The sequence below is a fragment of the Mytilus californianus genome, unplaced genomic scaffold, assembly GCF_021869535.1.
Source record: "Mytilus californianus isolate M0D057914Y unplaced genomic scaffold, xbMytCali1.0.p SCAF_15, whole genome shotgun sequence".
NCBI classification, from domain to species: domain Eukaryota; kingdom Metazoa; phylum Mollusca; class Bivalvia; order Mytilida; family Mytilidae; genus Mytilus; species Mytilus californianus.
This window is the reverse complement of record NW_026262637.1, coordinates 28848741-28872369: the sequence shown is the minus strand read 5'-3', so window position 1 is coordinate 28872369 and position 23629 is coordinate 28848741. Positions and strand designations below refer to the sequence as shown.

The 23629-nt window shown below is 33.4% G+C and overlaps 2 protein-coding genes across 3 annotated transcripts in view; both read left to right on the top strand.

Moving 5' to 3' along the window:
- LOC127725818 (uncharacterized) overlaps nucleotides 1-23629 on the top strand; it is a 160413-nt gene that overhangs the window by 42250 nt on the left and 94534 nt on the right. The gene's annotated exons all lie outside the window — the stretch shown is intronic.
- Nucleotides 200-23629, top strand: part of LOC127725814 (uncharacterized) — a 227891-nt gene continuing 204461 nt past the window's right edge. Inside the window, exons 1-2 of one of the 2 annotated variants that reach the window (XM_052233103.1) lie at nucleotides 200-234; nucleotides 5021-5323. In XM_052233103.1, coding sequence (XP_052089063.1) covers nucleotides 5237-5323 — 87 coding nt within the window. In that variant the 5' untranslated portion in view covers nucleotides 200-234; nucleotides 5021-5236. Of the gene's footprint in view, nucleotides 235-3149; nucleotides 3301-5020; nucleotides 5324-23629 lie in introns of those variants that run through there. The other variant, XM_052233101.1, reaches the window with a different exon arrangement.

Genomic DNA, 23629 nt, shown 5'->3' with positions numbered 1-23629 from the left:
TGTTGTTATCATTGTTGCATTTAAATGGATACAATAAACTCTTACTATAGTTAGTATATATATTGAATAATGTCACTGTAAATGGGTTAAAAATCGAAATGACGGACACATGATCACTTTTAAATGTAGACCAGGAAGTTTATAAGCATGAATGATTTTATCATACAGTGAATAAGAAGAATGCAGTTTTCCTTGAAAAACTTAAAAAAAAAAAAAACACCAAGTCTTGCTCAGGTAATGTTATATGCGATAACATGAATTCCCCTTCTTTTGATTTCATAAGCTTCTCCCCTCAAGAAATTGAGACCCTTATTATTTTTTTCTATTTCGTGTTATGCTCCAATACTCTTGTCACTCGGAGCAACATTAGTGTAAGATCTTGTTTTTAAAAAAGTGCTTTCTCATATTACTACAACCTAGCTCCAATATGGCTTTTGGCATTTTAATTTTTTGAATATAACGAAATTTGAATACACCCAACCTTTAATTCAACCCTTAGCACGTCAGAAAAAACAGTCATTGCAAAGAACTAAAACAAAATTGTGCATGGGTGAGTAAATTAGTTAATATTTCAAATTGTATACATATACATATAGGTTCCGATAATATTCTCTCATAATTTTCTAAGTTTTCACTGAATTAATTATGTACATGCAACTTAAACATATCACATAAGTAAGAAATTCTTTAGTGAAATCCTAGTTTAAGGAACTATCAAATTAAGTAACCAAATTGACCGATGAAGTATTTCGATTCTAATAGGACAAATATTGTCGTTAAAAAACCGAAGCGAGGGTGGGTATTCCGTGTGTGTGGCTGTTCTATTTTACCCACTGTTAGATAAATGTAAAAAATATCTAATAAATCTGTAGCTTGCATGAATCATTTCTTTAATAACCGATAGAAAAAATGTGATTGATTCTTTTAATTCTCAAACCCAACATTTGCCATTTTTAATTTACATTTTTTTTCTCGTAAGCTACCGTCAAATTCACTGTTGACATTTTGTAACCAAGGAGCCGCCATGTTGACTTGCTGAAATCAGTAAATGTGCGAATAATGCAATAGAATAGAAAAAAAGTAACACCTACCTCAAAATTTTATTTTAATGCAATATTATCCGAGTTTAGAAGGTAAACGCAATGGAAAACCCTTCAGCTTTGTCGTTTTCATTCGTATGACGTCATGTTTTGAAATGACGTTAATGCGTCAAAAACATTCATGGAATTTTGCGGAATTTTAATTTATTTTGATTTTGTACATTTTTCCGATCTCTAATGCATTAGTTCTTTTTGTTATGCCTCAGAATTAGAATAAAGGTTTTGTAGGTTTTTTTTTATTGTAATTTTTAACACAGCGAAATCGACATAGCGTTTGCACATAGGTTACGATACATGTGTATTTACGTTGGAGGTATATTTTAACAGCCATTATTATATACATCTCGGAGTCTGCGCTAAGTATAGATATATCGAGAATTTTATCACGGTGTTGTTTACAAAGAGAAAGAAGCACGTCATATTAGAATTTATTATGAATTTATGAAAGTAAATGAAAATAACACTTAATTGGTTTCGTGCGTCCGAAGCGCTTTTATGAATTTACCATTATCAGGAACGCTTAAACCTAAACATTTGATAACAAAGGATGTACAAGACCTAAATACGTGAAGAACTATAAGGTTCGAACTCTCTCAGGCAAAGTTGAGCTTAGATGAATTTGGCAATTCTTTTTAGGTACATTTTGGTCATATAGCTCCTAACGATTCTATGCACGTTTCCATCCCTGGCTTTCAAATATAATGGTTTGAGCATTCCTGACCAACTAGAATATATGACAAACGTGATGATTTGAACTTTCAAATTGTCAACTTCCTCTTTCTCAGCAGTAATCTTCTCTCTTCCCCATCGTATGGCGTTTACATGTCTCAATTGATACGTTACGTTCGTGCTTTTCTCCTTATAACGACTTCTTTATCGGGTGTACTCCTCACATAATAAAGGGATACAAAAAGGATATGAGGAATAATTGACACTTCATAAATTTTACGGTCATCATCACGAATTGGTTGTTGACCAATACGATGTGTCTATGTTTCTGTTCTCTAGGACACGTTTTCGCGGTCTTATATCTTTTAAAGATACCAGAGTAGTCATCTGATCTGTTAAACAAACGATTGTGTCCAATTTCTTATTGTGATATTTTGAGTGTGGATTTGCAATTGCAATTGATTCACAAATCTCATGTCGATGCACCAAGACTCGTTCCTTTTTGACGTTCAATGCTATTTCCACAGTATATTTTTTTTAATCTGAATTTGTATGTTCATAATGGATTTATGAAATATTAACATCGGCAAACTACTGCTGCCACTAATTTCATTTGTAATCTATTGTTCATTTAAAATAGAGCATAGATTGTCATTTAAATAACAAACATATGTCTTACTAAATCATATATATTTTGAATAAAATTAAATATACAATGCTGATTTCCATTCCTCTACGTTATTAAATTGAAAGCTGGCGTTTTTTTTTTCCTTTTCAACGGTGTTCAGCAGATCAGGGTAATGAAAAGAGATATCGTGATATTCTGCACATTCCTTCGTAAAATATCATAAAGGATACCAGGCTTTGTACGCGATACGCGCTGTTCGTCTACATAAGACTCATCAGTGACGCTCAAATCCAAAATATGAAAAGCCATAACAAATAACAAATACAAAGTTAAAGAGCATTAAAAGCAGAAAATTCTAAAACGTTTTGCCACAAAAAGGCTAGGCAATCTATAGATTATATTTTAACGAAATGTATTTGCAACATACTTACATAAATGTGCGTTATGAAAAAATTTGAAACTTTTGTGATATGTAGAGAGAATTTGTGTGTTTAGAATGAATGTTGATTACATGTCAAAATTTTAAATAGGCTCAATTAATTTTAAAAAATCGAGAACGTCGATTGAATGTTTTTTTTCCGGTCATTTGCAGGGAGAAATGGTCTTTTACTTAGGCAACAGTAGTAAACCGATGTAAAAACATGCGAACATATTTATTTGTACTAGTATATATAAATATAATTCCTTTTTTACATTTTATTTTTAACAGAAAATGATGCTTCCACTAGTGATTTTTTTTTGTTACCTATCAAACTGCTATGTTTTGTTCCTGAATCTGAATTCTTTTCTTTTGGACATTCGGAAGGAGATGCCTTGCTGTTTCCTAATGATGATCAACATTCAGATGTACAAAACATTTCAATTGCCTTTAAATTCTTTTACGAACATCACAGCAAATTGTTTGTAAGTTTAGTAGTTTATTAAAAAAAACAAATTACTTTGATTTTAATAAAAAGAGACATGGATTTACGTCAGAAAGCAATCCAACTCAATATCTACAATATATGAAGCCGAAAATCGCCATTTATTTGGCCTAACAAAAGCTGGACGTAAGGTACAGTAAAATGGGTACCGTTAATGTAACCAAAGATTAAAAAAATCCATAGACATCCATTTCTTCAAATGACAAAAAAACATGCGAGATATGACAAAATATTGTGGATAAACAACGGGTACATAAAAGAACGCAAATATGCAATTGTAGTCAATAAAGTGCCGTTAAGTAGCATTTCAGGAAATAACCATCAGTCCGGGATAAACTCCCAACTCTACGATAACCGTATAATGGGTAACAGAAACACAAGTAAAAGTACAAATAAAACAATAATAAACCATCCCTCATCAAAGAATTATCATAGTCACTGAAAACAAGCTCCTAGTAAGAAGCATGCTGAAATAAAATCCTGACGTCATCACCTCTTATATCGATGACAGCACTTTAGAGTAAATTTTATATAGCAAAGTCATAAATAGAAGTTTGAAGACATGATCTTGTTCATTCCCACGACAAAAATGTACTTGATTTGCCTTACACTATAAATAGGTGATTTGTTTAGAGATGGGAACAGGGAATGTGTCAAAGAGACAACAACCCGACCAACCAGCTGCAGAAAACAGCCCAAGGCCATCAATGGGTCTTTAACGTGGCGAGAAAAAAAATCGCACCCGGCGGTGGGCTTCAACTAGCAGCTACACTAGAATGTTTACTAGTTCAGCGAAATGGACGCTACACTAAACTCTGAAACATATAAATGAACCAAAAAAAAAAAAAAAAAAAAAACAAATGCAAAAATTGCGGCGGGTTTAAACATGTTTTGTGAGATTTAATCCTTCCCACTATACCTCTAGCCAATGTTGAATTAACAAACACACAGCAATACGCACAGTAAATTTCAGTTTAAAAGAGGTCCAAGTCCGATGTTAGAATAGATAACAGAAGAAAATAAGCAAAATGACAATGAGTAACATAAATTACCAAAGGACTACTAGCAGTTACTGACATGCCAGCTCCAGACCCCAATAAAACCAACCGAAAGGTTATGTCTTCATCATATTCATACATATTTAACCAACTGAAAAATGTACACTTCAGAAGAAAAGGCCAATAGACCATCTCCATAAAGTAAACGAAATTTAACAATAGGAAACGAAAAGTCGTCGAGTTTATCAGATATATTGTCAAAAATTAGTCTAAAATCATCATTTAAATTATCATTAAATATGTTGTTAGTGTGACGTCGATTTTCATTAAACTAGTTCACATTTTTGTTTAGGGGCCAGCTGAAGCCCACCTCCGGGTGCGGGATTTTCTCGCTGTGTTGAAGACCCATTGGTGGTCTTCGGCTGTTTTCTGCTCTTTGGTCGGGTTGTTGTCTCTTTGACACATTTCCCATTTTCATTCTCAATTTTATGCTATATCTAAGATCAAAATACAGTTCACAACTCTTTAAATGGTACCAATGCATGCACTTACCTGTTTTAAAAATTATTTTCTGTTGTAGTCTAAAATTATGCTATTTCGATACACGCTTTTTGCAGTTTTTACTATATATGCCTGGACGAAACAAATACGAATGAAGTTCAATTTACCTGTTATAATAGTCAAATTATTCATTTAAATTAGGTAAATACAAATGGGTTGATATCGTTTCAAAAAGGAATTTCAACTTTCACATCAGAGGCATTTCCTAAAATTGGAGAACGAATTGTACTTGCACCTTTTTGGACGGATATAGAAACAAGGAATTGTGGTTCAACATGCAATGTTTGGAACAGGGAATCTACGAAATCTACTGATAAAGTTAAAGCAACATCTGAAGTACGGAAGTATTTTCCAATAATGAAACATTTTGTAGCAAATTGGACGTACATTGTTACCTGGGAAAACGTTCCATTCTTTGGAGCATCAGATGTCGGAATTAATAAGGTTTGTTGGGTTTTTATATCTGATTTATGTATAATCTATATAATAAAGTTTCTTGAAGTGCTTAATATTGAGGTCATTTTGTAATAAACTATTGATGATGGAGTTAATAATTAGGTTATTGTTTGACATGTGTTTTGCAAGTATTCTGTACTAACCATTACTGTTGCGTACCAATTTTGATTTCAGAAACAAACAAGGCACTGTCATAAAACAATTTCTCATTCACATTCCATCTGTGCATACTGCTGACATACATTTTTCATAAGATCCTAGCAAATGATAGATATGAAAAAATGTGAACTTGTAATCTATTTTTAAAAGTGAAATCGGTCATTTCCCAAAGGTCGCGAAAAAACAAATTTCTTGAGAAGTCAGACTTTTTCAGATTGTTCTAATGAAATGTTTGATATTTATACATATTTTGAAGAAAACAGTGGGAATGTATCTACTGGTGATATCGAGGTCATACGACTTTATCGAACAAGGGCTGCTGATATCTATCATGAGACTAGCTTTATAACCATGCCCTTTCTATCGCAGGACAGTTAAAGTCATCGCGATGAATGTGTCATGCTATTTTAATTGACCGGGTGTACCGCACAGAAAACTTTTAATGACATAAATGAAAGATTCCAACTAGTATCAGTAAGTCTTGTCCCTGCTTGACATACTAGTATTCAACCAATCTGTATCAAAATTTATTTTTTTTTAAATAAAAAAACAATAATTCTTTATCATATTTTAGAGAAATACGTTTCAGTGTATTCTGATAACTGACACTGAAAGTACATTTGTGATTTACAACTACAATAAAATAGAATGGACAACAGGAACAGCAAGTAGTGGAGATGCTGATACTGGTATTGGAGGCACGCCTGCCCAGGTACAAATTTTTTTATATGTAGATTTCAGAGAAAAATGTTTTTCAAGATTTAATAATTTTGAATATTAACTCTTATTGACTGGTTTATAATTGTATTAATATACCGAGCTCAATATGTGTCTTAATTTGATCTTGTTAAAGGGTTGTTTTTACTCCGTGCATAATCCCAAACAGCTATTCTAAGCAAAAACAGGTTCAATTTTGTAGATGGAACGGAAATCATGCTGCAATAATTTTTTCACATGATTGTAACGAAAACATTTGATTTTGCATATAATCGCAAGATCGCCTTATTCATATTTCTGTCCATGGTAATTAACTGGTTATTTTTGCACTTTTTGACGCAATAACATTTGTAATTACCTATTTAAGTTTTGCAAGTTGAAAAAATTAATAATTCTCATAATACATGCTGTTGTGTAATACAATTTGTTGCGTAATTTTGCTCGACGTTGACAAACCGATAATCTTCTTCGTTCACCAATATTGTTATAACGAACGCTTATGACTTAATTGAGAACCGGGGAAAATTACCTGATGTTTGGCTACTTTAGAAAAGTATAAAAAAGACGTTGAGATAATAGATAAATATGTTCGTATTTGAAAAATGCACTATTTTCTTAACGATCGTATATGTATAAACTTTCAAGAGCACCCGATTTAACAAAATGCATCAATATCATTAAGGAAATGCAGTTTCTCAGTATAAAATTAAAGTGGCATAGGGATTTTTGAGTGATGAACATATAACCCATTTGAACATGAGAAATGGTTAAGATGTAGTTTGAGAATCCCTTCTGGGCATGTTGCAAAAATACTTCTTTGGTTTAAAAATGTATTACCAAGTATCACTCAATATACAACAGAAACATCTAAAACTGTGAAATTCAAGATTAAACTTTTAAATAAATATAATAGTTGTTAAGTGCATTTAAATTTTCATAAAAATCCTTTCAAAATCAAGGGCAGATAATAATATTAAATTTGATAAGACAATTTGTGTTTTTTAATTTTTCTAGAAAAACAAAAACCGTAACCCCCTATTTTTGTTTGATATTTTGGAAGTATTTATGAAAGGCAGTTCTTTCATTTTTACCAATTCTATCGTTCAATGTTTTCCCAATAAGGAAACAAGTTGCTTTCTTTAAAAAAAAGAAAAGCAATACGTGAACCCAAGACCGCTGTCTGGTCACCAAAAAAATGTTGCTGAATTTTTGTTTTCTTTTGAATTGAAATAATTGACTGTGAATAGAATAAGATAATGATGATGTTAAAACATCTTTATTAAAAATATGTAATTGTGTGTAGATTTTTGCAAAAGTCAATTGAAAGCAATGTTGGATAGTTGTGAATAGAAAAGTGTATTTATACAGCTACTATTTGAATATACATTTTAAGGCTCGACTTATTTATTTATTACTTGGGAGTGTACATCATTTTTTCATAACCTTTTTGCAAATCCCAGTTTCTACAAACCGGATGTCTAATGCAAATTGCACAAACCAATCGCAATATAAATTTAAGCACTCAGTTTGCTTTATAATTCGGATGCATTTATTTTATCTATCATATCTTCATATTTTGTTTCCTGGATGCCTTCAATTATTCTCAACTCGTTCTTGAAGCTGTCTGTGCTCATGGTAGATATTGTATAAATATTTCCATGTGAAGTGAAACCCTGTGGCATGCAACTTATAAGAAGGTTTCGTAAATTTTTTTTTTTAGAGTAACACATTAGCTTCATTGGGACCTCTTATATAGAGACTTATTTTTCATAAACATGTCAAATTTTAAGGATTTCCTGATTTTACCTAAATCAATCCAAATAGTGTGCGTGTGATTTATAATGTGAATGAATCAAGACGTGTAGGATAGCTGGTCAACATAATGAATACAATTTTCAAAATCGTACCATAGTACAAATATTTAGATGCTATAAGGTTGAACTATTAAAACACACAAACAGACAAAAATTAGAAATTTTATTATTAACATACATTCTTGTTATTGAATTTTTTCCGAAAATTTAGAATATAATATCAATAAACACAAAACGTCAAGTATTTACGGATGGACATTTTATTTATCAAATCAATCTCTTTTTAAAGTCTAACATTCCACTGTATGTATATATTGCTATACAAAATATAAGCAGAGACTTATAAATCCATACTAAAACAGTATAAAATAATTAACATTATGATAGTAATTAAATTTTGTTATGATCATTGTAAAATATTAATACGTTTTTTGTGAGATGCAAGCATTTAAAATCCCTGTGAATTGAAACCATGCAAGTATTTTTTTCATTCACGACCGTTTAAAATTTAGATATTTAGCTAACTGTGGGTACGCATCCCTGCTTATTGGTGCTCATACGTTGCATATAATTTTCATAAATGTAATAACTGTTCAAACCTGTGAGACATAATGCACGTATATATGACAATTTTAATTATATTCTATTAAAAATAAATTCAGTCTCAGTTTAAACTTAATAATGAATATTCACTTGGTCTGGTAGTATCTATTAATGAAATTAGATATTTTTGACAGAAAATTCTTTTGTTTGAATATCTTTCTGCTTTCCGACCACTGTGTTTCCGACCAAAGATAAATATTTTTAACAAAAATATCGTTTTCTTAATTTTCTTCATGCTTTCCGACATTTTCCCATGCTATGATTGAAATACAAAATATCAAATGATAAACGTTCAGAAATAATCAGTTTATTCTGGGACATTATATATCAAAAAACTATTCTCAGGTTTATTGTCACAATGCACAACAGCAAGCTGTATTAAATACTACACACACACAATGCGATCAGGGACCGTCTCAAAGCATGCATTATATAATTGCGTTATCATTCATGATATTTAATAAACATTCACATTATTAAAAACATATATATTTTGTCAAAAAGCAAATAGGTTCTAACATATAAATGATTTTTTGACTGCAACCTAGACTTTATTGTTTTACTTTCCAATCTACAAATGAACTTTGATTGTTGGAATATACAGTCACGTGGTAGATATAAGAAGATGTGGTATGAGTGCCAATGAGACAACTCTCCATCCAAGTCAAAATTTATAAAAGTAAACCATTATAGGTCACAGTACCCTATCCATACAGGGCCGTATAAAAAGAGGTAGATAACTACCTAAAAGATAACTATGGTCGAAAATTGTCGAGACGTTCCGAGGATCTTGATTCCGAGGATATCGAATAGCCCATAGACACTTCCAAAATTCACCAATATATAAGCGTGAACCCCTCAGGGTTTTGACGCAAAAATTATGGTCCTCTATATCACCGATATTTATAAGATAAATGTAATTTCGTTAATTTCAATGTATTTCAACGAAAAAAAAAGGTCTGTGACACCCATTTTTTTTTTATTAAAATGTGTAAGTGTATTGACCAAGAAGTCTTTTACAGAAGTTTAAGAAAAATCTATCGCCGAACATTTAGACACCACTTCTTACATTAGATTTCAATTGATGCATTGTAGCTGTTTCCATTTACTTTAACTAAGTACTGAAATTGAAACAAACTTTGCCTTCAAGAGCCACTTTATAACCGAATTTTAGTGATGTTTTTATTGAAAAAATAGCATTCATGGACTATTTTATAGATCAAGTTCGCCACTAGGTTATTATTCATAGCATGTATAGTACTTTTTTCTTTCGCAAGGTCGGATTTAATATGGGAGACAACTTTCATTTCTACTCTGTAAAAGGTTCAAGAACAGCAGATATCATAAACCTGCCAAATTTGTCAAATGTTGGTTATCCAGGGAAATTTGCCTTTAGAGTTGACTTGAGAGATATCGAACCTGCACCACCACCTGAAGGTATAGTGTGCATTATTGGTACAATAATGCTATAAAACGAATATGACTTATCATCGCATTAATATACGTACGTTCCATGAGCAACATGACGGGGTCACAATTGGAACAAGATCTGCTAACCCTTCCGGAACACCTAAGATTCCCACCTGTGGGGTTCGTGTTGCTCATTCTTAATTTTTTTATACAGTGTTTTTGGACTTGTTTGTCTTTTCGTTGTTTATCATTTTTTTGCCATGGCGTTGTCAGCTTAAAATCTCAAAATTTTTGAGTTTTGAATGACCTCTTGGTATCTTCCGCCTCTTTTTTTGTACTTCTGTAAAAGATGAAATTTATTTCGATAAAGTTGTTCCGATGTACTAGTAAATAGCGGTAGCAAAAGTACCCTATATAGTCAGTTTCAGAATGATAAGAAAACTGAGAAATGTTTTTTTAATCGTAGAAAAACTTAATGTACTACATGGAAACGCATTTCAACATTCACTATTTAAGAAAACGTAGTTGTAATCATTTTGGCTGACTCTTAAATTGGCAATACATTTTTTTTTCAAAACTAAGTATGTTTAGTTAATACATTAACGGTACCATTTGTTTTGTAATACCAGGTGCGTATTTATACAATAAATGTCTCGTCAGTGATGCTCGATGCCAAAATATTTAAAAACCCAAAAACTTATGCAAACTTTGAGGAGCTGATATTACCAAAAAGGACAAAAAAGTATAGCCGAACACGTACAAGGAATCAGAGCTTTCCGCAAGGGAGATAATTCTGTAATTTAAAAGATTTTCTCGGATTTATAGCAGCAGGTTTTTATAAAAGAATATTCGCATTTTCATTCCAGAACAAAATAGACTTACTTGTTTATCAATCTTATTAATTATTATTTGATTGAAAATAGAGGCCATTTTGAAAATTTTGAATTGTACCCGAATGTGTTGTCATAGTTTTTAAATTGCATCGAAAGGACTTTGTCTCAAATTTATTGATACAATCCTAGGTATCATAAAGAAAGTAAAGCCGTTTCGTTCAACGGGATATTTAAGACCGCCGTCAGGCCTTCAACATTAAGAAAAAACCCATAACAGGTCCCCGGATGACAAAATGTGACAAATTAAAAAGAGAAAATAAAAAGCCTGATTTATGCTATAACAATAAACGAATAACAATGTTTTTTTGGTTCTAGTAAGCAAACTGCAAATATTAACTTTCTTACTTTCAGCCACATGACTTTCAGACACTAGCTTCAAAAACTGCACCGTAATTTTTTTCAAATATTGATGCGAAATTTGATAGATTGTAACAGTTGTTTTCTTATAAGGTCCAGTGGTTTATATTTCATGCATATTCAGAACGCTAGCTTGAGTCTAGCTGAATAAAGAGAAAGTAATAAGAAACAAAATAAATTAAAATTCAAATGATATTAAGACATATAATTGGAATGGGAAATAAACTACGTAAATGTAAAATATGAATAAAATAAGTTATCTTACCTCCAATACATTTCTAGAAATATCATTGGTTAAAAGCAAACACGTGGAGACCCTGTATAATTAATATGGGGTGAGTGGGCGTGTTTTATTTTAATATTGAGTTAGTAGTTACACCAAATCTGAAACGTTTCCCAAAACAACAGATGAAGAAATTGATGATGAACGACTGAAAATAAATGCAGGAAGAAATACATTAAAGCTAACAAGTGGTTAGTGTTGGCATTTGTTTTTGTATATACCAATGGAAGTAGGTTCTTAATATTGAAGACTTGATCACTTTGATAGGCCAATAGTCTAAATGCCACATGTTAAGTTAATCGGTAAGATAAATTCGTTACACAGTGTGCTGGTGACCTAATACGATATAACTGGGATCAGTAAATTCCAATTGGGTTCGCTCTCACCAAATATGGAATTTACTGACCCCGTATTAGGTCACAAGCATACTGGGTAACTAATAATATAGGGAATACGAAACATGAACCCCAAAAGACTCCCTAGAAAACTTAAGACAGCTACGATTTTATCAAAAATTACAAATGAAGAATGCAGCACACCGAATGTCCTCCAAATTTCAAAAGTCCATGTACAGCCAGACAAACATTAGTGTAAATAGTGGGAATTCATAACAAAGGATATATAATCAGACTTTTGGCAAAATTAAAAAAAAAAAAATGGTAACAGACCTTTGATCTTCTTGTTCGCAAATAATAAGAGATCATACTTCGTGGAATGGAATGTATACATTAGACACAAATATATCTATAAAAAGTCGGGCTATTATATTTGTATCCTGTTTCGTGCTTTTGTAGTGTTAACACGAATTACATTTTTAAACACTGTATGCTTAATTCCTATTTTATTCCACTGATAAAAATATTTAGTAGAAAAATATTTTTGATGACAATAATGACCATATGAGTTATAAAGCAAACGAAATAAAAAAATCACCAAAAATCCTTGCTACAGATTATGTACTTCACACACACGTTAAGGCGTTTTACTGTAAATCAACAACAATTAAGATAAATTGCATTCAATTTGACAGAGTTGACATCAAGGAGAATTGGGGTTTATTTTTCAGATCCCTGTAAATGCTATCTTAAGGCTGCTGATATAGCATTTGTTTTGGATGTATCTCACAGTATCGATGTGTCTATCTTGAGAAATTTAGTGACAGCTGTTTTATCATATGTACCTATCAATGAAATTGAATGTCATATTGGAATGACGTCATTTTCATCGAAAGCAAAGATTGAATTTTATTTTGATAGCTATGTAGACAAAGCTGACATATTGACTCATGTTGCTAACATGACCAACATGAAAGGAGCTTCTAATCTAGAGGATGCCTTGGTGGATGTTAAGTATGTTAACACCTTTTCATTTGACAATTTACTGAAACTTTATATTTCCTTTCCCGTTTTTCCGTAAATAAGTCAATGTTGAATTTGAGAGAAACCTATCAAGGATTTTAAAACAATCAGATACAGTATCTCCTTAGATAAGAAAAACTATAACGTTTAAAAACAGTTCAAATAACATTAAATGGTATGCATATGCATTTTACAACAACAGTACATATGCATTTTACTACAACAGTACATATGCATTTTAATACAACAGTACATATGCATTTGAATGCAACAGTACATATACATTTCACCACAAAAGTCGCGCATTTTGACAAATAATGTCTCTTTAGTGATGTTCAAGGTTGATTAAACATTTCAAATCCGAAACCATATACAAACATTCAGAAGCTCAAAGTATTTCTATTTATTTTTGTCGTCTCTTGATTTTTTTCTACAGACTTTCCGAGGAACGACAATTTTAGATTATGTAATCCTTAACTGAACTGCAACGTACGAACGACTGATAGTGACATTCTATTTTTTGATTTTCTTATTTCTATTTTGACATTCCTACTTCCAACTTGAATTTTTTCACTTCAAAGTTTTTTCTAACTTCAAAGTTGACGTTTCTGAGTTGCAAGTTGAAATTTCTCATTTCCAAGTTGACCTTTCTGACTATCAAGTTTACACTTTTCAGTTCTTACTTGAAAAAAATGAGAAATATAATCTGTGAATTGAGAAATGCTGCCTTGGAACTGGGAAATGTCGACTTGAAAGTGAGAGATGTCAAGTTCGAAGGGAGAAATGATAAGTTGAAATTGTAAGTTTTCTCAATTGCCAGTACGTAATAATCTTGGTGTTGCAACGTTTGGTAACTTCCCCCTTTAACAACGTCACCAAGAACTTGTTTGGGTGCATTTATTTAGGATACATTTGCAAAATCTTCAATTTGATATATATTTTAATTAAACATTTTCTTTGGCTATAGGTTTGTACTATTTAGAATTTCAGAATAATTGCCATGCTTGAATAATGATCCTTGTATGTATTGACAGGCAGCTGTTCGCATATTCGAAGGGTTCAAGATCATACGCAAAACGTTTTACTTTCATATTCACCGATGGTTTAATGGTAGAAAGTAATGAGCTTTAAACTGCAGCAGATCGTTTGAAAAGTCTTCCAAAAATGGAAGTTGTTTCTGTTGGAGTCGGTGCTTCTGTCAAACACGATCTACTCGAAAGAATAGCAACAGATTTCACCAGAGTACTGTATCCATCAGCAGATATGATTTGGAAATATCTTCAGTCTTCGCTAGCTCAGCCAGGATGTATCTGTATGTAAAATTGAAAAAATGGAGTTGATAAATCTTATTTAGTCATCATTATTGAACATTTTCTATTTTTTGAAGCAGAATTTCTATCTTAAAAGAGGGACGAAAGATACCAGAGGGACAGCAAACTCATAGATCGAAAACAAACTGACAACGCCATGGCCAAAAATAAAAAGACAAACAGACAAATAATAGTACAGATGACACAACATAGAAAACTAAAGACTAAGCAACACGAACCTCACCAAAAACTGGGGGTGATCTCAGGTGCTCCGGAAGGGTGAGCAGATCCTGCTTCACATGTGGCACCCGTCGTGTTGCTTATGTTATTACAAATCCGGTAAATAGTCTATTTCGGTAAGTCACATTCGTGAAAAGGGAGGGTATTGTAGTTACGACATAAGGAACATATCCGATATCATCTGTGAAACGGTTATTCCATAACGGTCAACCAACTCGTGATGCCGTCCGTAAAATTTACGAAGGGATGACTTCAACTTCACCATTTGGAACTCTTGGTTTAATAGCTTCCTTGTATCCTTAAGATATTTGCTTAAAAAGTGTTGAAATGCTAATGTAATCTGACATGACTTGGGAATTTATTTTGTCAAATAGTTTAAAATGGTTAGTTGAACTTGAATTGATTGAAACATAGAATGGACTAGTTATAAAAAAGATGGAGCAGACACACGATCAATGCTTTTACAACCCTATAAAATTTCAAAAAGAAGCATTACATTTTTATGCTACAACCATGATATTACAAATTAAAAAAAATCATTGTTTTTCCATGTATTGTTGTGACTTTATCATAAGAAACACATGCTGTCATGAATGTTTACTTTTATGAAGAAATAATTTGTTATGATAATGCCTGGTGATTGCTCCCAGCCCATCAAAAGTACGGATTCTTATAAAACATTCACCTAATGTAATTTTTATTACATGACAAAAGTGGTAGTTTTGCAGACTCTCAAACTATGTTCGTCGCCTGTTTTAATTTCATGTTTTATTTAATTATATTTCTAATATATGCTTAACATACAATGCGAAAAATGTTTTAATGTTTTTGCATTAAACCGTGTTTCTATGCATCAATAAACAAATTCTGAACAAGACAAATAAAAAGAGGCGTTTGTACGAAACTAAACTAAGGCTACTAGAATTTCGCTTTAAACAAGGAAAAAATCTAATACGATTAGTTAAATCATGAAAAAAATAGTGTTACTGATTTGTTCGTTATTTACTGCGGCTTGATGTGTTTTTCAAGAAAATGTATAACTTTATTTTTTACTTTATAGCAAAGCCATATATAAATGAAACTTGCACCAGTAAATGTTAGCTACATTTATATGATTACTCTTTTTATATTTCAGCCTGTACATCAAAAATAGAAGGGGAAATACGTGTACTCCTTGAGGATTCAATATATATAACTAGGGTGGAGTTTAAAGAAGGGAAACAGTTTATATACACATTCATAGAGGCAGTCTTATCGTTTCATTTACAGAACGTTGAATTATCAGTAGATATATTTGGCAATACAATAATAGAAGCTATTCCACTCAATGATATATCTGGAATGAACTACAAACTTGGTTCTGTGCCCGTTGTAGAATATAGCGGTATAGACGTCAACCAGTCTTCACTGATCAAACACGTACAAAATATTGGAACGCTTTCATCGTCAAATAGTTTTGTAATCTTTATTACAAGTGGAAAATTTCTCGATTCGCATGTGATTTAAAGTTTACAGAACGTCGTTAATAATTCTAAAACAAATCTGATAACTATAGGACTTGGTTCAGATCTGAACTGGGATAATTTGGAAGATTTGGCATCGTATGGGTACTTTGTTTTTTAATATGAGGATTCACGTCTTTTAGCACGACTTATGGAAAAAGAACTACAAACGACGAAGTGATCTTGAATGATTTATTACCAAAATATATAATATCGTTATTATATTTTACTGAAGAAATAATTAATCAACAGCAGTGTAAATGTAAGACATGTTTGCAAATTTGAGTTCACATTTTGAAGGACGGTTAAATTTGATGAGAAAGTTTACCTGAGATGAATTTCGGTTTTCTTCTTTGGTCCCTTTTGGTCATATACCTCTTTCAGTTTGTCCGTATTTAAACATCCTTGTCTTTCAGATGTTTAGGTTTAAGCGTGATGAAAGTACATCTAGAAAAGCGCTTCAGACGTACAAAATGTATGAAGTGTTATTTTCATTTACTAGCACTGGTCAATGCCACTTCTAGTGAACTGATAGTACCCAAAGGTGTCTATCACAAGCTCAGTAGTCAGTGCTTTGGTACTGACATGATTATATAACATACCATATCTAAAATCTCCCGTTGATAAAAATCAGAAATTATTAAGAAACTTACTCCCTTGGGTAAAGTTGACCTTAGAGGAATTTGACTATTCTTTTTTGGTACCTTTTGGTCATATGAATTGTAAAGTTTCGACATATTAAAACATCTTTCATTGTGTAAAATAATTTATTTCTGTAACTTGTTTTCTTAATTTGTTTTGTTTGGAATTTTCGGTTAAAATGTTTCTCATTGTATCAGAGTGTAAAATATTCAATAATATATACGTTAAACCATGCTGCTTATAGTCTATACAAATAATCAAACAAACATAATGTGAATTAAAGGCGTCATGATTATTGACCATGAATCTCTTAAAGTTTATACTTATTTTAACAGCATGTTTAAACCTATTATTATTTGTCGTTAAGTGTTTTATTATAAAAAATATGTGTATGTTCAATTAATATGATATGGGTCTGAGTCTAAATTTTTGTCGTCTTCGATTTTTTGTACATCACATGGTCCCCTTTTAGCAGGTAGTGAAAACGCAGAATCTTTAGTGCGTCACATCCATCCCTGACTTAGAAATGTTTAATTTTGAGCATTCCTGATGAAGAAAAATTTAGAAGACACTAGTGTGCGGCATTTGAAATTTCGTATACCTAAACCTTTATCTTAACCAAGAAAAGCCTCGATGATGGGAGGAGGGGGAGTGTCTACATACTGTGATGGGTATAGACGGCCGACTCGGGTTTAAAAGCCAACCCCCATTCATATATTGATTTTTGAGAAATTCTTTATCCATACACATATTTCATAGAAAATTTAAAACCTATTCATATATTACCCATTATCGGTTAGACGTACAATCTGTACGTGTCATCTTTTAACAGCAGATGAAATTCATGACCCCTTTAATGTATTTCCTCTCATTGTTATATTACCTCCGTGAACATACACCCATTAATATTGTTACAGGCGGGCGAGTAGGGATCGTGTGTACTTTTAATACGGTATTGATTATCGGTAGTGTTCCTCTAGATAGTCTTCTTTTAAGCGTAGTTGGTAGACTCCAGGATAATCATATATAAATGAATTCAGCGTAAAAGAATGACTTTTATTCTTGTCCAGTATGTATTTATCTCAATAAATAACTCGTATAAAAGCAATAACATAGTTAGTAAAAATTGGAAGAGTAGGATGCTGGCCTTCCCAACCCCATATGTAACTTAATATATATATTTGCAAGACTTTATCCTATCAATCATACTAGTTCAATAATGAGAAAATGAAATATACTTATTTCATGAAATTACGGATATATATAAGGTCATCAACGTGGTGTGATATCGTATCTATACATCTTTAATAATTGTTATACTTTACCAAAAACCACTATTAGAATTTGTAAACATTGAACTGGTTACGCATCTTGTCTTATATGAAGCCACTTCCTGTTGAAGACCTGCGTAAGCGGGAATATTTGTAAAACGGTATTTGGTTCCTGGAAGTCTTTGAGTAAGATTTTGGTTCAATATTCCGAAAGATGTAAAAGATTAATAATAGCTTAATATAGAACTTGAAATGCTATCGCATAGCTTAAGGTAAAATAGCTTTATATCGAAATGCATCCTGTACCTAGATAGCTCTGTTACCTTGAAGGTTTGTTTGGTTTTACGTTCTGCTCAGCTTGACAGCCAGATACGATATGCCGAAGTGCTAGTGCGACGTTGTATTTATACTTGACGGTGAAATACATGCGCGACTCACAGAACTGAAAATCTACTATAACTTTGAAATGCCAACAAAAACTCTGGCTCATGTCACAAAATGCCTTTATAAATCCATAAAACTGCGAAAGTTTGCCCTTATTTCCAAAAGACCAGTGACATATTAAATATAAACATAAAAAATCCATACTCGTAGCCTTATCACCTACGTTTTTATATAATATGACGCCATTGAAATCATAAAATAGTTCCTTAACGGCGCTTGACAAATACGTATTTAACGTAATTATATCATATTATTCAGTACCCTAAACAATTAAAGGAAGGCCAGCAAGTAATTTGATTATATCTTAACAATACTTTTATGTATTATTGTAACTTTATAAAGAATTACCGTTACCCGGAAGTGACCATTCATTTAATGGGAAAACTACCCCAACGATGTGTCAAATTAATGAATAAGTAACAACAAACATGTTTCATAAACCCCATACCCCCTGAAAATGTGAAATTAATGTAGACCCGTGAAAATCGTGATCAAAGTGCCTGTTCACTGACAGTTGAATTTTACCGCTATGCCAACTTGATAATTTGATAGATGTTATGTTAAGTGTTATGATATCTGCTAAAAGTGGTACAAATAAAGGCAACAGTAGTATACCGCTGTTATGTAAATACTCAATTTGATCTCCCTCAATTGAGTTTGCCAAATTTGTCTTAGTGCATAAAAATCATCTAAGATCGTTATTTTTCAGGTTTTCAGATATTGATCCCAATAAATTTTGAAATATAAAATGTGTTGTTTCTTTATGATTATTATTAATACCCATCTATAACACTTTCCCCACCCAATAAAAAAAGAATTCTCCTGAATTCTCTTTTATATTATATATATAAATATATGCAATGAAATATAAGCATTAAAACACAAAAGAACAATAACAATATTAAAATTAAACAGTTCTAAGTCTCTCTGGATGATCTTTATCTTTAGTCTTCTTAACTGATTCGTCGTCAATTTCTATAAAATGTCCTGATACACTGGAAGGTTTCTAAAATTATTTAAAAATTTCATTTGTCCTTCTTTACATTTTCGGATAATCTTAGAGGTACACGTTCTAATATTTTTACGAGGTGGTTTGGTGTTTGCGATCTAGTGGCAGCTTCCAACATAGAAACCAATTCATGAGCTTCATTGCCAGATAGTTTTCCTAGACATATGTCTTTCAACAGGTGGTAGTTAGCCAACCGAGCCTTTATTACTAGATCCTCCAAGGGCTGACTAACTACAGCAGTTCCCGGCAAGACAAGCATGGCATACTTATCGAGTACATCCCTTTCTTCTTTGACTATATCAGCTCCGTGCTCCCTTGCCAAGGTCATAGTTGCGAACCGCCAAGCTGTTAATTTCTGGTCAGCTGACAACTTCCTCCAATTCCTAGGTGGCCAGAACATTGGTGTGGGCTTAACCGATAATTGTAAACTTTCTCCTGTCTACTGTCTCCTCCCTGGTGAAAATAGGGGCATCCCTCTTACCTTTAATTTCAGCCCTCATTGATAGGGAATCCTTGACATTATCTTCCTCATCCGTCTCTATTTCGTACACCTCTTTTTGGCTCATCATTACGATCCTTTTGTCTGACGGTCCTGATTTTTCCTCCTCCTTTCCTCTTCATCACTTAGCATAGGTAGATAGTTAGTGGTTTCATGATTTTCAGGCTTCTTCAGCTGATGTTCTTTGTCTGAAGCTAATATTGAGTTGTTTGACTGATGTTCTTTTTCTGCTAGATGTACGTCTGCAGTGTAACCGGTATGTGCCTGGTTGGTGGTGGTTGTCTGTGCTTTTTCTGGTTGTTCCTGCTTTACTTTATCATCTACCTCCCCAATAGAGTCCATTATTTCATATTCTGGCTCCTCTCCAATGTCGGATCTACATGTTTCTTCTTTTGTTGGTTCCTCTAATGTCTTCCTTGACCTTACTTTACTTCAAAAGTCACTTTACCCCTAAAGAGTTTCCTCACGTGCCTTTCCCCAATCCCTAGTGCATTGTTCACCTGATTTAGTGTGTGGAGTCTCATGGTTTATCTTGGCAATCCCCATTCTTCGTAACAGGTTATCCTTGGCCTTTGAGTCCTCCATGACCTAATGTTCCATTTCTACTTTGAACCATATCTCAGCTGATGTTTCCTTCATTCGAAGATATGCAATGTTCCCTCTGGATGACAAGTCTATTCTGGCCACTGAAAGTTCTGGTAAGTCCACCAGAGGCCTAGATGGATTGTATTTCCGCTTCCTGGTGCTTGTTGGCTGCTCACTAGCAACGGAATGACCACGTGCCTTCCTCCATCCTTCTTACCATATCTTCTTAAATTTATCCCCTCCTTCCTTTTTGTTTGTTTCTACCCATCCCAATAATGCTGCTCTGGTTCTAATTGCAATGTTACTGGTCCATTCTGATGGTTTTATGATCTTGATGTCGTCCTCTGGCCGCTTGACACACCAAAACCCATTTGGCTCTGTGAAGAAGTCTCCGTCCAGTAAATCTAAGGTTAGTTCATTATGCTTCCTTTTACTGTGCTTGGTCAGTTCCGACATCCTGCCAAAAGTCCTTTCACTGTCCACACACCATGAACACACTACTTTGCACACTGAGTGCTCGAAGATGGCATAGCTCTTAAGGTCCTTCTTTTTCTCAAAAGTCTCTGGACACAACCAGCATTTTGTTGAAATCACTGATCTCATTCTGAAATACAAGGAATACTGCTATTAATTCCCTGTATTGTTTATACAATAAGTTAAAATCATCCCCCGTCCCATTCTATAAAGGTGTACATGGAAGGCCAGCATCCGTAGGCAAATAGACCCAACTCAAACCATGCAAATAACACCAACAATAGTTAACTCAAAACAAATGGAACTCTAAAAATTTCTATAACTGTTCATATGTATCCAAAATAAACTTGACTAGGCCCCTCCTTAGTCAGTCAGGATCTCCTATCCTGTATCTCCATGATTTGGCTAATGGTTGGCCGGACCACCCCCAAATATCTCTCCGACAGATCTGTCATAAAATAAATACTGCAGTATATCCCAAAATAAAAGTATAAACAGGTACAGAATGCTGAGGACCTTAAATTTTCCTCCAATATTTAGCCAACTGGCTTATCCAATTGCTGGTCGTTATTTGCTTCCTCCAAATCCATCATTTTTCGAAATCTGCTTGCCCACGATGGAACATTTTTCCCTTGATACAGTGCTAAACGATCCACATGATAAACAGTAGAAGGCTGCCTCAAGCTTCTCTTTACTCGGTAAGTAACATCATCTATTCTCTTTTTCTATTATAAATGGTCCTTTCCATTTTGGTGTGAGTTTTGAGCATACTCCCTTTTTCCTTATTGGGTCATAAATCCAAACAGCTTCCCCTTTTAAAGTATCTTTTCTTGGCATTAAGATCATATCTCTTTTTTTGATAGATAGAGACCTTTTTGAGTGCGTTTCTTGCAAATGCATGATTTTCTTTTAATTTTATTTTGTAGGTGTGCCACATAGTCATTTGACGACCAGTTTTCTTGTATTTCAGTATCTGGCTGTGGAATCACAGCCTGAAGTGGTAAAGTTACTTCCCTTCCAAAGAGCATGGAATTTGGTGTCCTGGAAGTAGATGCATGTACAGAAGATCTATATGCCATCATCACCTGTTGCAGATACTGATCCCATTGATCTTGATTTTGTTTACAATACATTGATAACATTGAAGCAAGCGTTCTATTAAATCTTTCCACACCACCATTGGATTGTGGTCTGAAACTCGTTGTTCTTGTTTTTATGAATGCCAAGTAGTTTGCACATTCTCTGGAAAATATCGGCTTGAAAGTGTTTTCCTTGATCTGAGTGTAATTGAAGAGGGGCTCCAAATTTTGTTACAAAGTGGTCAATAAATGCAGTACATTAGTTGAACTTTCCTGATTTGGTAGGGCTATAGCCTCTGTCCACTTGGTAAAAAGATCTGAGATGACTAAGATGTATTTATTGCTTCGTTTTGTTAACGGAAGTGGTCCAAAAATGTCTAATGCTATTCTTTCTATTGGTTCTCCTGAAACGTATGTAACAAAAGGTGCTTTGGTTGATTCTTTCTTGGGTTTTCTTGCAAAGCAACTGTCGCATGAACGGCAATATACTTGAACATATTCCTTCATGTTAGGCCAATAGAATCCGTTCTTGAGCTTCTCCAGTGTCTTGTCTATGCCTAAATGAGCAGCTGATGGTACATTATGAAAGTAGTGCAAGAGCTCTTGTGTTCGACTCTTAGGAACAATCATTTGTTTTCTGGCATCTTGACCAATGTTTGTCTCAAACCTCCTGTATAAAGCTCCTCCGTGTGTTTCTAATCTGTCCAATTGTCCCCAAAGAGTTTTTAATGCTGATGTTCCACTAGAAATACTTTCCCACGGTGGTTTTTGAGATCCAGCTTCAAAGGCAGCAAATACTTTCCCGATATTTCCATCTTCTAATTGCTGTTGTCTTATCTCTGATGGTTCCCAACAACCTAAAAGTACCTCATTGTTTTTCATTTCATTCTGTTGTTCCTTGAGTTCGCTCCTTGTGACAGCTCTGATCATTCCTGGAATTATCCCTGTTATTTCGGTGTTCTTGATATCTGGTGTTTCATCGGCTTCCTTGAGGGGTGTAACAAGGTGTTCAACTGTTTCTTTTTGTTTTTCCAAATTTGAAAGGCATTCTACAGGGTGGTAACTTATCTCCCTAGCTTTAAAGTTTTCAGCTTGATTTAAATCTTCTAGTCGTTTACATGACTTACATGGGTTTCTTGACATTGCATCAGCATTTGTATGTTTCCTCCCTGCCCTATGAGTAACTTTAAAATCATATGTTCCTAATGTCTGAAGCCATCTTGCTACCTGACCCGTAGGATCCTTCAGACTTTGAAGCCAACTGACCGCTGCATTGTCAGTCCGAAATAAAACTGGTCTACCATAGACGTATGGATGAAAATTCTTGAATGCAATGATTACAGCTAGTAACTCCTTTCGAGTTATACAGTATGAAATTTTGTGCTTATTGAGTGCCTTGCTCATGTATGCAATAACATGCTCACGACCATCGTGTTCCTGGGAGAGAACGGCTCCAACTGCGTAATTACTGGCGTCGGTGTCCAAAATGAAGGGCTTATCTGTAACTGGGTAAACTTATATTGGCGGTGTTGTCAGTGCTTTTTTTAGTTAGTTGAAAGCAATAAGGCAGTTTTCTGTCCAAATGAATTTTGTCCCCTTTTCGCATGCCTTATGTAAAGGTATGGATAAATCAGCAAAATCCGTA